Genomic DNA, 13,837 nt, shown 5'->3' with positions numbered 1-13,837 from the left:
TTACTTCATCTTTTTTTGTTTATCAAATTGTACAAAGTAATGATTCATTCTATTCATGTATGAGTAACCAAACATCACAATGGAATGGAATGATCCATTTCATTCCGTGGTCCATTCCATTACCTCGTCCATTCCATTCTCTCATATATTCCATTACCCCATACCAAACAGACCTAAGTGACTTGGATACAACCCTATACTTCAAAGTTTCAAACGAGTATCAAATATCACAACAAAATACATTAATATTCCACTTTTTACAAGATTATATATTACATAAAAACATATCTCTCTTTTTCGAATCACTTGCATAGGGAAGCCAATATACGGCGTGGAGGCTTTATTAGTGGCCGCCGGCTATGAAGAACTGTCAAATTATTGACCAGCAGGAAATCGCCTTTCTTCCAAGGTATTACAACACATTCTTCTTTCATGATTTTCAAAAGGTCTTTCACAGCGTCATCATCCACAGGGTCGCCGTTACCCACCTCTGCCGATGTATTTGGATTACCAATCTTCTCAGTTGCGGGCCCATAGTAACTAACCACTAGACTATTGAACCATGTCTTCCGACGACTCTCCTCGTCAAACCTGATCGCTGGCAGAGGCTTTGAAATTATTTTTACAGCATTTCCCATCCATTCCAGCTTTATTCCCTGCTTCGCCGCCCTGTTATTCCAAAAACATAAATTGTGATTAGTTGGTCCCTAACAATAGCTCTGCTATAATTAAGATTTTACCAGGTACGGTTTGTTTGTTATAAAGGTACAAACCTTTCCTCTGCAATGGTTTTGTCATCGGTCTTGTATGCTGACTTCCAACTACTACCAGTGTAGGATGATGGATCATCATCATCACCCGTTATTTTTGTATACCTCAACCCATGCTCTTCCATTTTCGCAACAAAATACGGGTGTTTCTCTTTCATCTTTTCATATATGACATGACTCAAAACTATTGGAGTTTCTCCCTCGGCTTCTGGTTCTTCTTCGCAAAAGAAAAATAACTTGGTGGGTGGATTTGGAAGCTGTTATACATGCCAAGAACTAATTAACGCTATGACAGTTAACCAATATTTTTCATATATTAGTACATAGGTGTAATAAAAATACAAAATTATCAGATAATGATAAACGTCAATAACTATTCTAATATTTAAAGTTCAAAAGAATAAAGAAAGAAAATCAAGGAACTTACGTAAGCCATTTCGTGATGGAAAGGAATTTCCCTATCGAGAGGGCTTTCATTAGCCGTGTAAACCCTGTCAACGACTTGGGTTCGAGGTGCTGCGCCCCCAACGTAAGGCAGTTCTGGGAAGCCGAAAGCTTCAACAACGCGGTTAAAGTCATAAGGAGATATAACTGGGAAACCTCTGAAGAGAATAGCACCACTTTTGAGGAGAAGAGACTCCAGCCATGGCTTATGAGTTCGGATCGCATCTTCGAAAGCAGAGAGTTCTAATGTGGTATTGTTTGGGGATAATACCGCTGGGAAAAGAACGCCTTCGTCTTGAGGTTTTTGCTGTGGCAGCTCTACTTCTCGGAATGGTTTTCCGGTGGCCATTTGGATTGTTCTTAAGTTTTTGTTCGAATTACTTACCGTGATAATTTGTTGAAGTACCTGTAACGGTAGACTTTTACTTCGTCCTTTAGTATATATAAACATTTCAAGTGTCATCCATTACGTTATTGGTAATTTAGTGCCTTAAAATATAACAAGACAAATGTTTTCTCAATATAAATGTAACTTTCATAACCTAAGTTTTGGACTAGGTCCATTATATAATAAAATTAGTATAAGGGGTGATCACGTTCTCGGACTAGGCCTAATCCATAAGTATTTTCTATTTTTTAATATTCCCCTATAAATTTAAAAAAATAAATAAACACACACTCTTGTTTAATTTTTTTTTTTCCACCTTGGATTCTTTCACTTCCACTAAAACCGTTGATCTTTGTTCAATTAGGCTGGTAGGGGCGGGTTCGGCAAGTTTATGCGGGGAGGAGTTCACCGAGTGGGTATGGTGCCGCCAGCACCCTTGCGGTGTTCGATAAGGTGTTTATACTGTGACTACTCACCGATGTGGGAAGAGAAGAGATAAGGAGATGAGGTTAATGGTGGGCCTCACTCTCTTTAAACCAATCACAAATTTATCCTTTTTTTTTAAAAAAAAAATTTGTTTACCACTCCCCATGTTGGGAGCACCCCTAATGTTTGAGTGCAAAATAAGGAGTTTAGAGAGAAGTTGAAATGGAATGATATTATTGGTTAGAGAAAAAGTTTACCACTCCCTATTTAGGGAGCACCCCTTCAACACTTACGCTTGCGGGTACAACCTCAGGGACATATAGGAAACATATGTAGGAAATATATTCGTTTCTTCGTATACATCCTTGGATAACTGAAGAGTTTATATAATTCAAGAGTAAAGTACAAGGATGATCATGTGGTTTACTGAAATTTTGAATTTGATCTCTAGTTTTCTAAAATAATACAGATGGTCATTGTAGTTTGCATTTTGTAACACATTTAGTTCACAGTTTTTTTTTCAAAGGTACATGGATGATGGTCACTATGATTTGCAATTTACAACGTATTTAATTCCTAACTTTGACCTACTAAAACCTTTAGATTTCTTGGCTGGGGACAAAGAACATTCATAATGGTTCTCTTATATTTCCATGAGTGTGTTACTTATATTAAAAGGAATGGTCATGAGCAGAGGAGAGAAAAAATGTTTGTTCATCTGTAAATATACGGGAACACTGTTCACCCCTATTAATTTTTTAATATATTTGAAAGTGGTTGTGAGTGGAGAACAGGAAAAAGTAATGATAAAGGTATAAAAATGTATTATTTCATAAGAGAGAAAAAGCACTGACAATGTAATTATAGAAATAAGCATTGGCGTAGCTTAGTGTGGGCGGGAGGGGGCGGTCGACCCTCCGAACTTTTCGCTCAATAGTGGAGAGTATGTAGTTTTTGTATAGAAATTTTTGGGTATATACGTTTTTTACCCCCAGTTTTATGTAAATTTTTGGATATATACGTTTTCGACCCCGGGTCGAAAATCTCAAGCTTCGACACTGGAAATAGGGATAAGGATCTTAATGGGAAAGCTCTAAATTCGTTATGAAGTGCAAACCAGAAGGACCATTTATGTACTTTTGAAAAACTAATAAACAAATCCAAAATTTTGGTTAATTGCAAGCATCATCCATGTAGTTTACTCATAATTCAATATGCATCAGGAGGAAGTATTAGGTCGCTTGCACCATCCAATTTATTTATTCTTTAAAAATAAGGGTAAATTACACTTTTTGTCCTTTATGTTTGTAGCAGGCTGCAATGGATAGCTTTTAACTTCAATAATTACAGTCATAATCCTTTATTTGAAAAACGCGTTACACATTTCGTCCTTTAGCACTAACTAAGTTCAAATTTTCAGTTATGTCTATCCACTTAAGGGTATTCTGGTCATTTCATGTTTTTATTTAAAATATTCATTAATAAATAAAACCAAAAAATTGACATATATATATATATATATATATATATATATATATATATATATATATATATATATATATATATATATATATATATATATATATATATATATATATATATATATATATATATATATATAGGGAGCCGCTAAAATAGAAACCAACCCCAGTTGTAAGAACCGTGAGAACCACTCTTCACCAATCATATTATGCCAACCAAAAGGGTCTTTAGGTAATTTCCTTTATATATCACTTCAATGGTCAGTCTTTCTTTTCTGTCTCTTTTATTATTGTCATTTCCATATGACTTTCTCTCTCTCCATTCTTTATTTCAATTTTTTGAACTATCATCAGAGCATTTTCCCCTCTTTCATCTTTGATGAAGATGGAAGATATCATAATGTTCATCATCTTTAGCCTCTAAACACAACCGTCATCATCTTCAGTCGCCGGCGACCCCCAAACACCACCGTTTTAGTCGCCGGAGTTTCAGACGCCGGGAGACGACGGTGGTGAAGGGCAGGTTGTGGTGGTCGATTTATTTGCAACCCGGTGCCCACCACGACTGACCACCACCGATTATCCCCTCTCTCACCTCCTTCTCCATTACCGCCGACACCTCTGATTTCCGATCACCTCGCCGTCGTACCCACCACCGGTCACATAAACCCACCGACTACCACCCTACCACCGACACCTCTGATTTCCGATCACCTCGGTCACATAAACCCGCCGACACCTCTGATTTCCGATCACCTCGCCGCCGTACCCACCACCGGTCCATTACCGCCGACAGCTCTATTAAATTTCAGTTGACTCGTGAATCCAGGTATGAAAGTTTGTATTTTTTATGTTGTTAAATGAAGATGATTAGTTTTATTTTACTGATTTTTTGAAGATTGTTATGTGGGTATTGAGTTGGTATTGAAAAAGATGTTGGAGTGTAAAGATGGGTCAGGAGCTTCAACTTAGTTCAAATTAGTCACACTATTATGATTTTTGTTTGGGATTGATTCATTTCCCTTGTAGAGGGGCAGTGAAAAATAGTGGTAAAAGTGTTTGCTTTTTGTATAGAGATGTTCTAAAACAAGCAATTTTGGGGCTGTAGGTTGGAGTAGCGGCTCGGGTTTCGGTGGGTTTATGATGTTGCAACGGAGGTGTGGCGGTGGGTGTGGTGGTGTGGCAGAGGGTTTGGTGTTGTGGCGGTGGTTTTGGTGGTGTGGCAGTGTTTGATGCAAAAAAAAAACCGCATATATTTGACGATCGTTCTTGGCAGTGATGATGCGAAAAAAAAAACGCATATATTTGATGACGATGGCGCGGCAAGGATGGTGGAGGGTAGGTTTTAGAACCCGCAACCCCACTTTACAGCCTCTGATGTTCGGAAAATCTGAGCCAAAACTTCCTTTTTTTTTCCAGAATCCACTCGTTCTTTTTTATTTTTGTTTTGTTGGGTTTTTTTTTACGTAAAGCGTAAAAACGTAAAAAGTTAAACCGTAAACTTTTTAACGTAAAAACGTAAAACGTAAAAAGTTTTTAAGTAAAGCGTAAAAAGTTTTCCGTGAAACGTTAAAAGTTTTTAGGTAAATCGCAAAACGTAATTTTTTTTAATAAAACGTTAACGTAAAAAAACCGGCACGTAAAACGTAAAAAAACGGTAACCTAAAAAACCGGGGCATTAAACGTAAAAAACCAGCGCGTAAACGTAAAAAAACGGTAACGTAAAAAACCGGGGCGTTAAACGCAAAAAACCGGCGCGTAAAACGTAAATAACGTTAACGTAAGAAACCGGCGCGTAAAACGTAAGAAAACGTTAACGTAAAAAACCGGCGCGTAAAACGTAAAAAAACGTTGAAGTAAAAAACCGTGACGTAAAACGCAAAAAACCGGCGCGTAAAACGTAAATAACGTTAACGTAAAAAACCGGCGCGTAAAATGTAAAAAAACGTCGCGTAAAACGCAAAAAAACGTTGACGTAAAAAACTAGGACGTAAAACGCAAAAAACCGGCGCGTAAAACGTAAATAACGTTAACGTAAAAAACCGGGTCGTAAAACCGAAAAAACGGCGCATTGAAAAAACGACACGTGAAAAAGCCGGGCGAAAAAACGGCGCGTCAAAAAACGAGGCGTGAAAAGGCCGGGCGTAAAAATCTTAAAAATTAAAAAAATTATAATAAAAATTTGATTTAAAAAAATTGTTTTACAAAAAAAATCTGTTTATCAATAAAAAATAATTAAGTCAAAAAACTAATTAATGAATAGGACAAAAAAGGTAATTTAAAATTAATATATATAAAAAGACAAAATAGAGTGATTTTACTTAAATACCCTTTTGGATTATAATATTAAAGACATAATAAGACAAAAAGCTTTTAATATTAATATTTACTACTTTTAATCACATCCATCCATCTAGTTGATCTAAGGGCCAGAAAGTGGTTCCCATGGTTCTTACAACTAGAGGTGGTTTTCATTTTAGCGATCCCCTATATATATATATATATATATATATATATATATATAACATCTTCTTCCCCAATTCAATTATCTCCCTCAATTCCCAAACCCTAAAACACCATAAACATGTCTCTTCCTTAGCCATCTCTCTCCTTCTTTCTCCCAATTCAACCATCTCTTTCCCTCTTTCATTTTCTAATGAAATTTCTTCGGTTTTCTGTGTGTTATCTTCAGAGTCGTGTGAAGGTCTTGGTCTCAGTGGTGTAAAACAACTCCTAGGTGAATCACACCAATATTTTCTACCTGAAGGTAATCTTTCAAGAGCTAAAACCATAGGTGAAGCACATGATTTAACGGTCAACGAGGATGGAGATTCGTTTTGCGGGTCAAAGGGTGAGTCAACAGAGCCTGAAAGTTCATTGTCATCTTGATCATCATAGTAGTCTCGTGGGGCCCAGTCTGGAATACATGACCAGATTTCTGCATCGATCATTTCTGCTATCATGGGGACATCTTGATCTGTTAAGTCGAGTTCTTCAACCATTTCACTAGCAACAGCAATTGATGTATCGTTATCGGTATCAAAGGGGAAGTGAATATTACAAACATTCCCTCTCCCAATACAGGTTTATAGACTGTAATTTGGTTACCTATGTGACCATGGTTAAAGCATGAGCTGACTGAATTGGGAGAAAGAAGGAGAGAGATGGCTGAGGAAGAGACATGTTTATGGTGTTTTAGGGTTCGGGAATTGAGAGAGATGATTGAATTGGGGAAGAAGATGTTATATATATGTCATTTTTTTGGTTTTATTTATTAATGAATATTTTAAATAAAAACATGAAATAACCAGAATACCCTTAAATGGATAAACATAACTGAAAATTTTAACTTGGTTAGTGCTAAAGGATGAAAGGTGTAATGCGTTTTCAAAATAAAGGATTGTGACTGTAATTATTGAAGTTAAAGGCTATCCATTGCAATAAAATGACCAGAATACCCTTAAGTGGATAGACATAACTGAAAATTTTAACTTGGTTTGTGCTAAAGGATGAAAGATGGAATGCGTTTTCCAAATAAAGGATTGTAACTGTAGGATTGTAACCCGCTACAAACATAAAGGACGAAAAGTGTAATTTACCCAGAAAAAAATTGTTACTAATAATTTAAGAAAATCATACGTCCCCTTCTTCTAGAATAACCAAATTGCCCAAATGAACAGCAAAAAGGTTAAAAATTGTACCGTTCCTGTAATTTTGTTATTTTCTTTCTTATGCCGTCTTATTATATATATATATATATATATCTATCAATTGATAACACATACTTGCTACAGTGTCGAGGGGTATATTCGTAATTCTATATACATTTACGGTCGCGCCTTTACAGAATTGCCCTGGCCAAGCTTCCTTTTCTTCAATAGAGTGAGAGGACTAGAAATTCAGTTGAGAGAGAGAAGAAACAGAGGAGAATCGAAGAGAGAGAGCGTCAACTGAAGGGGATCCGGCAATCGTCTATGGTCAACCACCCTGTTTTGGTGACCACCTCTGTCTTTTGCTCCCCTGTTCTAGCGGCTAAGGGTGTGGTTGATACCTAAGGTTAAGGATAATCATGGAATCAAATCGAAGCAGACCATGATGATGACGACGTTACCGGTAGCGCCTAGGGTTCCAACAGAGCTACGGAGAGTCAGATTCGTTTACAAATGAGTACCCTAATCCAATTCCACCGCATCCCTCGACGTATCCCCTTCCTCCCTCTTCTCTTAGTTTCGATTCCGGCGAACCCTCCATCGGATTCCATGCTTGATGCTTGTAGTCTGAAATTAGAGCTCTGACAGCTATGTTTCAGCAATCAGGGCTCCAATTTTAGTTAATTTTGGGTAAATTCTTACACTTTGAGCTATGGCGTTTTTTATGTATTTGCACTTATGTTTACAGATTGCATGTACAAATTTGGGTCTCACTTGTGTTGATTGTAGATTCTGCAGGTCTCAAAGCTTCTCGAATTTGGTCTCCATTCAGGAATAGGTATGTTTTATTTTGTTGAAACTGGTTTGTGTTATGCAAAGAAAACAATTACGCATGTTATCTGTTTGATTTTGTTGAGGTTAGTTTTGGTTATATACATATGCTAAACTTATTTGTTTTTAATTGTTGGTGGCCTGCGGGAACTTTAGAACTTTAGGTTTAGAAGCAAAATTAAGAGTGGATTATTTGGTGCACTTTATTTGGGTATAATCTTAACTTTGGGAGCTTAATTGCATGTATCATGTATAAACGTATGTTTTTGCTTTGGTTTACCATCTTCTCATCTAATAAAAATTAAAGGTGTTAATTTGAATATGGTGAGCAACTAGCAATCAAATAGATATTTTGATTTTCTTTCTTAGATGGTGGGTTTGGTTTCAAGGGAAGAGATAATGTTTATAGGCCATGATAGAAATATCAAAGTATCATTTACTATGATAGTTTCATAGAAATTAAAATAGGACTCTTTTCTTTTCTTAGTTTTATTAATCTTTTCGCTAACTTTATAGCTTTCATTTGCAAGGAAGTTCTCATTTTTTTACATGATCATGTGACATTAAAGTCAAATAATCATATAAGCAACTTAGCAATTGTTTTAAGCCTGATCCGGACTTCTGAGAACTCAGACAATGCAAACTTGATTAAATTAAAAACGTATCATTAATGTTTAGTTCTAACACAAGTTTTCATTTACTCTATTTGGGGTTATTTTGACTGTTTTATGCTTTCTTTCCTTTAAATAAAACGTTTATATTATGTGCCTTACTCATCTTTAGCCCTCGCTTTTTAAGTGCCTTACGCGTAGGTCCAAGGTTCACCCTTCGCGGGATTATTGTAAAGTTGCATTGGAGAAACCAGATACATATAGCGTTAGTTGGCCGGAGATAATAGCAACTATAAACACATAGGTCCAAGGCTCACCCTTCGCGGGATTATTGTAAAGTTGCATTGGAGAAACCAGATACATATAGCGTTAGTTGGCCCGAGATAATAGCAACTATAAACACACTGTCCCACTACTAACCAAAATCATGGAGCTGGAGTGGATGCATAGTTTTTCCTACTTCACTTTGTACCTGAGTATGGTATCATTTGAGAGAACAAATACAAAAGAAGTTTGTACCTAGGTATATTATATTCTTTAAGCTTTTTTTTTTCTTTCTAGAATTTTAGTGTTGTACTTATCATTTCAATATATCCTTAGGTTTATTTTGCTATTTACACATTTTATTTAATTTGTAGAATGGTGGATGTATGCATCTTGACATGTAGTTTATCTTCATTTTTTTTGTCAAAAATGCAAGTGGGCATTTGAAGATGTAAGCTCATCTTTTATGTATAGTAACAGGTTAGGTTCTCTTGATTTTTGGTGTTTTTGGGTTGACGGGTTAAGTAAAATTTGTATGTTGTTAAGTTTTCCACCTGATCTTAGTTATAGGTTTGTAAAGACTGAATCGTATATGCAAATCACTAATTGATATTTGTATGCTGTTTGTTTGTGGTGCGGTCAGCGGCGAATGGGAAGAATTGCAAGACTCAAACTCTAGCGCCAACGCCATATCTGCTTATTTTTTTTTAACGTCAAATTTCTTTTAATCCCAAGACCTCCCCATCCCAATCCCAAGGTGTTTTGAACACCACCCATTGCTCAACACACTTGCTTCTATTTGGGGTTCTTACAAGTATAAAGTTATTTGTTATATACGGTTGGACAAGACACCTGCTTGTATTTATGGTTTTGATTTGAAGTTGTTTGTGTTGATGCTCATCTTTACATTACCTCAACACAAACATGGTTTATCACTCCCGTTACTTGGGTCATCATGTGTTGGTGCCAGGTCACCTTCAAGAAGACAAAGAGTAGAGTACTTCTACAAATTGGGAAATTGGATGTAGTAGATTAGTGACATATGAATTTGTTTTGATTGATTATTTGTTTTCCCGCGCAACGCGCAGGCGTTAATTCTAGTTATTAATAAATTTAAGGAAGAAATATGACCTTAACATAATTATTTAACGAACAGGAGACATCTACTTAGATGTGTATAAATAACCGGTTTCAGTTACTAATCGGTTTTTAAAACCCAAAACAGTAACCGGTTCAACCGGTTCGGTTCGGTTTTTAACCGGTTTGACCAAAAAACCAGTTTCAAACATCAAGAATCCTAACCGCTACACAAACCGCCGGTCCGGTTCGGGTTGGAACCAGTTATTAAAAAAACCGGTAAAAAAACCGGTTTATTTTTTTTTTCCAATTTCGGTTCTAAAATCGGTTTTTTGTACACCTCTACATCCATTCCAAGAACTATATGTATTACATTCTACCGAACAATCAAGACCATATGTAAGATATTAAACTTAGGGGCTGTTTGTTTAGCTTTTAATAAGGCTCTTAATGATTCAGACCTTTTACTGGTTCAACACTTAATGGTTCAGACTGTTTGTTACACGAGCAGATGTCTGAATGGTTGCCTCTGAATGATTAAGCATTATATAAAGTCTGAAGTGTTAAGACATGTAATCTGAATTGGTCAGATATTTGCCTCTGAATGATTAAACATTATACGGGCTCTTAATGGTTCAGACCTCTTACTCCTCTTACTGGTTCAGCACTTAACTATTCAAAAATTTCCAAACAGCCCCTTAAAAGCTAAAATCGAAATTTAGTATTGCTAGAGGGACTATCGGTGTAATCCTTTCTAATTTTTAATAAGTTATGTCATTAAACATTAGTATTGTATTAGTTGATTACAGTAAATGAAATGATTAATTAATATCTATATATTAGTTGACAAATTATATTATATATTATATAATAGTATAATTTACAACAATTCTGTGCAATAGAGGTAGTACATTTTGCTTCTAATGTTGTACGGTGGTTTTGAGAAAACCGTGGGCTACTAGGTTGTTTGTGTTCTTTGCTTCTCTATCCTCGCTTCACCCTCATCACCACTCCGACACCACCCCTTCACCCCACATCAACCAAAACACTCATTCCTTCCCTTCCTCCTCTTATATCAGTCTCAAAATTGACATTAGGGTTTAGTGATCGAAGATGGGGGACGATCGTGTGCTCAGAGATCCATCGATATGCTAGATGCCGAAGCTTATCTAGAAACAAGAAACATCTGGTACGGCGTTTAGATGAAATAGAGGGAGAAAGAAAGATATGGAGAGAGACTAAAGGTGGGAGACGACGTAAAGGACAAGGAGGCTGACCACCATCTTTAGAGGGAGGCTTGGCGTTGGCATTATCGCCATCCACATGCTTGGCCTGGTTGTATTCTTGCAAACCTAGGGTTCTGCCATGACTTCCGACGGTGGTGGATAGGGTCAAATCAACCACCAAAACCGGCGGTGGCTAGGGTTTTCGTGGTGTAAGGGGTTGCTGATGAGATTCGGATCCCACTCAGGCAGATTTTTGTTTAGTTTCGTGAGAGGTATTGTACACCTCTTCTTCGTCACGAAACGCATGTGAGTAATATTTTCATCTAGATCTTTTCTATTATTATCGGTTGTTCATTGATCTTAGTGAGTTATAACTTTTAAGGGTTTGCTTTGGTTTTTGACAACTCATATAGAATATATATTATGTTTTTAATCGTGTCATTCAACATTTACTCATTTCGTTTTCAGAAATGCGATAAATATTTCAGTTGGTGTTTTAAGTGGAGTCCAACGCAGGGCTTCGTAGAAACTCAAGGTATTTGTTTTGTCTATGTATTTGATTTCTTAAAGTCTTAAACCCGATTTTTAATTTGATTACTATTATCATTAATTAAAAGTATGATAACTCCTCTTTTAGCATGATAAATGGCAATCGCCGGTTTTAGATGTCAAAAGGGGTTGGTTGGGCGGTTTACGTTTTGGCTAAAAATAGGCAATTTTTCATATAGGTAAAAAGTGGTTTGGTTTGGACCTTCTGGTTGAAGTTTCTAAAGAATTAGTTTTACTTCTTGTCTTCAATGTATACACTAACTAAACGGTTGATAAAGCGGGTCTCCTATGGTACAATCTCCTCTGCTAGGTATATCTTGTGTACAAAACTAGCAATTTTTTTACTTAACATCAAAGAATGATCTATTTAAAAGAATTATTTTATCTACAAAACTAACATTTTTTTTTTTTTACTTTTTGCAAGTTACTATCCTCAATGTTGTTTACAATACACTGTTATTAGTTTTATTATTAAATAAGGTAACATCTAAACAGGTTAAAGGCACCAAGAAGATTGTGCTAAGGTTGTAAGTATGTGTCCCAACATCCAATTAAGGTTAGCTTTTAATCTTTTTTGATGTTTTTTTATTTACTTTTGTTGTTATTAATGTTGCCTTTTTTCATGTTTTGTGACGAGATGCAAACATTTTACCATTAGCGGAGACAAGAAGGGCAATGAAACTTCATAAAAAAGATGCAAACATTTTGGCATTGGTGAGGAGATGCAAACATTTTGACATTTGTATACGTCGTATGTATTCAGTTCATCGAATAAGTTGATTGATTACGTTTTTAAACTAATTATTTGATGTTTTTGACTGACCAATCCTTCTACATTGAATAGTTTTCAAGAGATTAGAGGTAAGGACGTAAGGTAACCGGATTCAACACTGACAGCGGAAATGTTTTAGGGTTTCCACAACACCGTGCTTTATGATTGTCCTACCGGAATCTAGATAGTGAAGTCTTCATGCAGAGATATGTTTTTTAATAGTGGTTTCTATTGTGATACGTAAGGTAACCGGATTTGTTAATGCACCACAACAATAGTCATAGCCAATTGCTTCCAATCAAGATAACCAACCCCCAAAATGTAAGCAGAAGATTGGCGTATAAAATATTCACTACACCAGTTATTAATAAATTTGTATTTATTTGGCTTTATAGTTGATTTTGGGTATGGAACATGAGAAGCTTATTAATTTGCTTCAGTTGATGTGTGGATAGTTGACGTGTGGAGGCATGATGGTTGAAAAAGTAAAACTCTTTTACTTTGTTAGTTTTCATGGTACATGTTGCTGATGTGTCTTAAATTACACATTTTTTCATGTCAAAATATCCTACTCATTTTTTCATGTCAAAATATCCTTAAATTATGCGTATTTTATTGCAAATTATTTTTAGTTGTACTTAATCGTGTCCTTATTGAATTTGCAAGGCTATGTATCGTTTTAGGAATGTTTAAGTTGAAAACCAGGTCAATAGTGAAGATGAGGGAGTCTGAAGCAAAACAATGAAAGAATGAAGCAGAGTGCGTGCGTTTGCAAGTCCACAGACCATAGGCCATAGGGAGTGCATCAACCATACTACCAATCTACCATAATAACTAATATTTATCCATTCGGTTAAGGGGATTGTATGGCAGTAAGCCTAGATGATACATTCTCTCAGGCCTGGTTTATTCTTTTATTTTCATTTTATTTGTTTATTTTATTAATGCCATTGACAACATTCTTGAAAATGCGTAATGACCATTAATTTATGACGGTTTAGTACTAGGAGCAGTCTGTCCTTGTAACTTGAGGATGATATCTGGTTACTACCATCACCATAGTGTGTGTATACTCTTACCATCACCCACCGTGAATCAAATCGCACCCAATCGAAGCACAGGGTTTCAACGTTAAATAGACACACTTTATGAGATTTTGCTTGTCGGTAAATTAATGTTGTTGCTAACGATTTATTCTAGTTCTGTATATGAGGCATTGTTACTTCAGTTTTGCTGAATTTTATTAGTCCTTCTGTCACATTAGAGTAAATTACAAAAATCGTCTTTTACGTTGGCACAAGATTGAAAACTATGTCCTTTACCTTTAAAAAGAAAAAAAAACGTATTT

At 35.9% G+C, this 13,837-nt stretch overlaps 1 protein-coding gene and 2 long non-coding RNA genes across 10 annotated transcripts; 2 read left to right on the top strand and 1 right to left on the bottom strand.

The window, feature by feature from the left end:
- Positions 1-197: 197 nt before the first annotated feature.
- On the bottom strand, positions 198-1,626 carry LOC110873096 (clavaminate synthase-like protein At3g21360). Its single transcript, XM_022122025.2, has 3 exons — positions 1,198-1,626; positions 774-1,027; positions 198-669 (listed from the first exon to the last, which is right to left on the bottom strand). The coding sequence occupies exons 1-3, from the start codon at positions 1,561-1,563 to the stop codon at positions 303-305; spliced, it is 987 nt and encodes a 328-aa protein (XP_021977717.1). The 5' UTR covers positions 1,564-1,626; the 3' UTR covers positions 198-302.
- Positions 1,627-7,387: 5,761 nt separating this feature from the next.
- Positions 7,388-9,360, top strand: LOC110873097. The gene is made up of 3 exons (XR_002554932.2): positions 7,388-7,849; positions 7,949-7,997; positions 8,789-9,360. It is a non-coding gene; the product is annotated as an uncharacterized LOC110873097 (long non-coding RNA).
- A 1,544-nt stretch (positions 9,361-10,904) lies between these two features.
- Positions 10,905-13,301, top strand: LOC110873098. 8 transcript variants are annotated; one of them, XR_002554938.2, is made up of 6 exons: positions 10,909-11,474; positions 11,637-11,703; positions 12,213-12,468; positions 12,562-12,810; positions 12,885-12,974; positions 13,195-13,301. It is a non-coding gene; the product is annotated as an uncharacterized LOC110873098 (long non-coding RNA). The 8 variants fall into 8 exon arrangements; XR_002554937.2 differs by having other exon boundaries at positions 13,156-13,301; XR_002554939.2 differs by lacking the exon at positions 13,195-13,301 and having other exon boundaries at positions 10,905-11,474; positions 12,213-12,273; positions 12,355-12,468; positions 12,562-13,003.
- The last annotated feature ends 536 nt before the right edge of the window (positions 13,302-13,837 follow it).

Source organism: Helianthus annuus, chromosome 16 (assembly GCF_002127325.2).
Source record: "Helianthus annuus cultivar XRQ/B chromosome 16, HanXRQr2.0-SUNRISE, whole genome shotgun sequence".
Lineage (NCBI taxonomy): Eukaryota > Viridiplantae > Streptophyta > Magnoliopsida > Asterales > Asteraceae > Helianthus > Helianthus annuus.
This window is presented reverse-complemented; position numbering and strand designations above follow the sequence as displayed.

What these genes read in the sequence shown, in the direction of transcription:
- LOC110873096 (XM_022122025.2), bottom strand. Translation starts at nt 1,563, where the DNA reads ATGGCCACCGGAAAACCATTCCGAGAAGTAGAGCTGCCACAGCAAAAA. An exon ending in TCCATCACGAAATGGCTTAC is followed by an intron (nt 1,028 to 1,197) that starts GTAAGTTCCTTG and finishes CATGTATAACAG; the next exon opens with CTTCCAAATCCACCCACCAA. An exon ending in AAAACCATTGCAGAGGAAAG is followed by an intron (nt 670 to 773) that starts GTTTGTACCTTT and finishes TTGGAATAACAG; the next exon opens with GGCGGCGAAGCAGGGAATAA.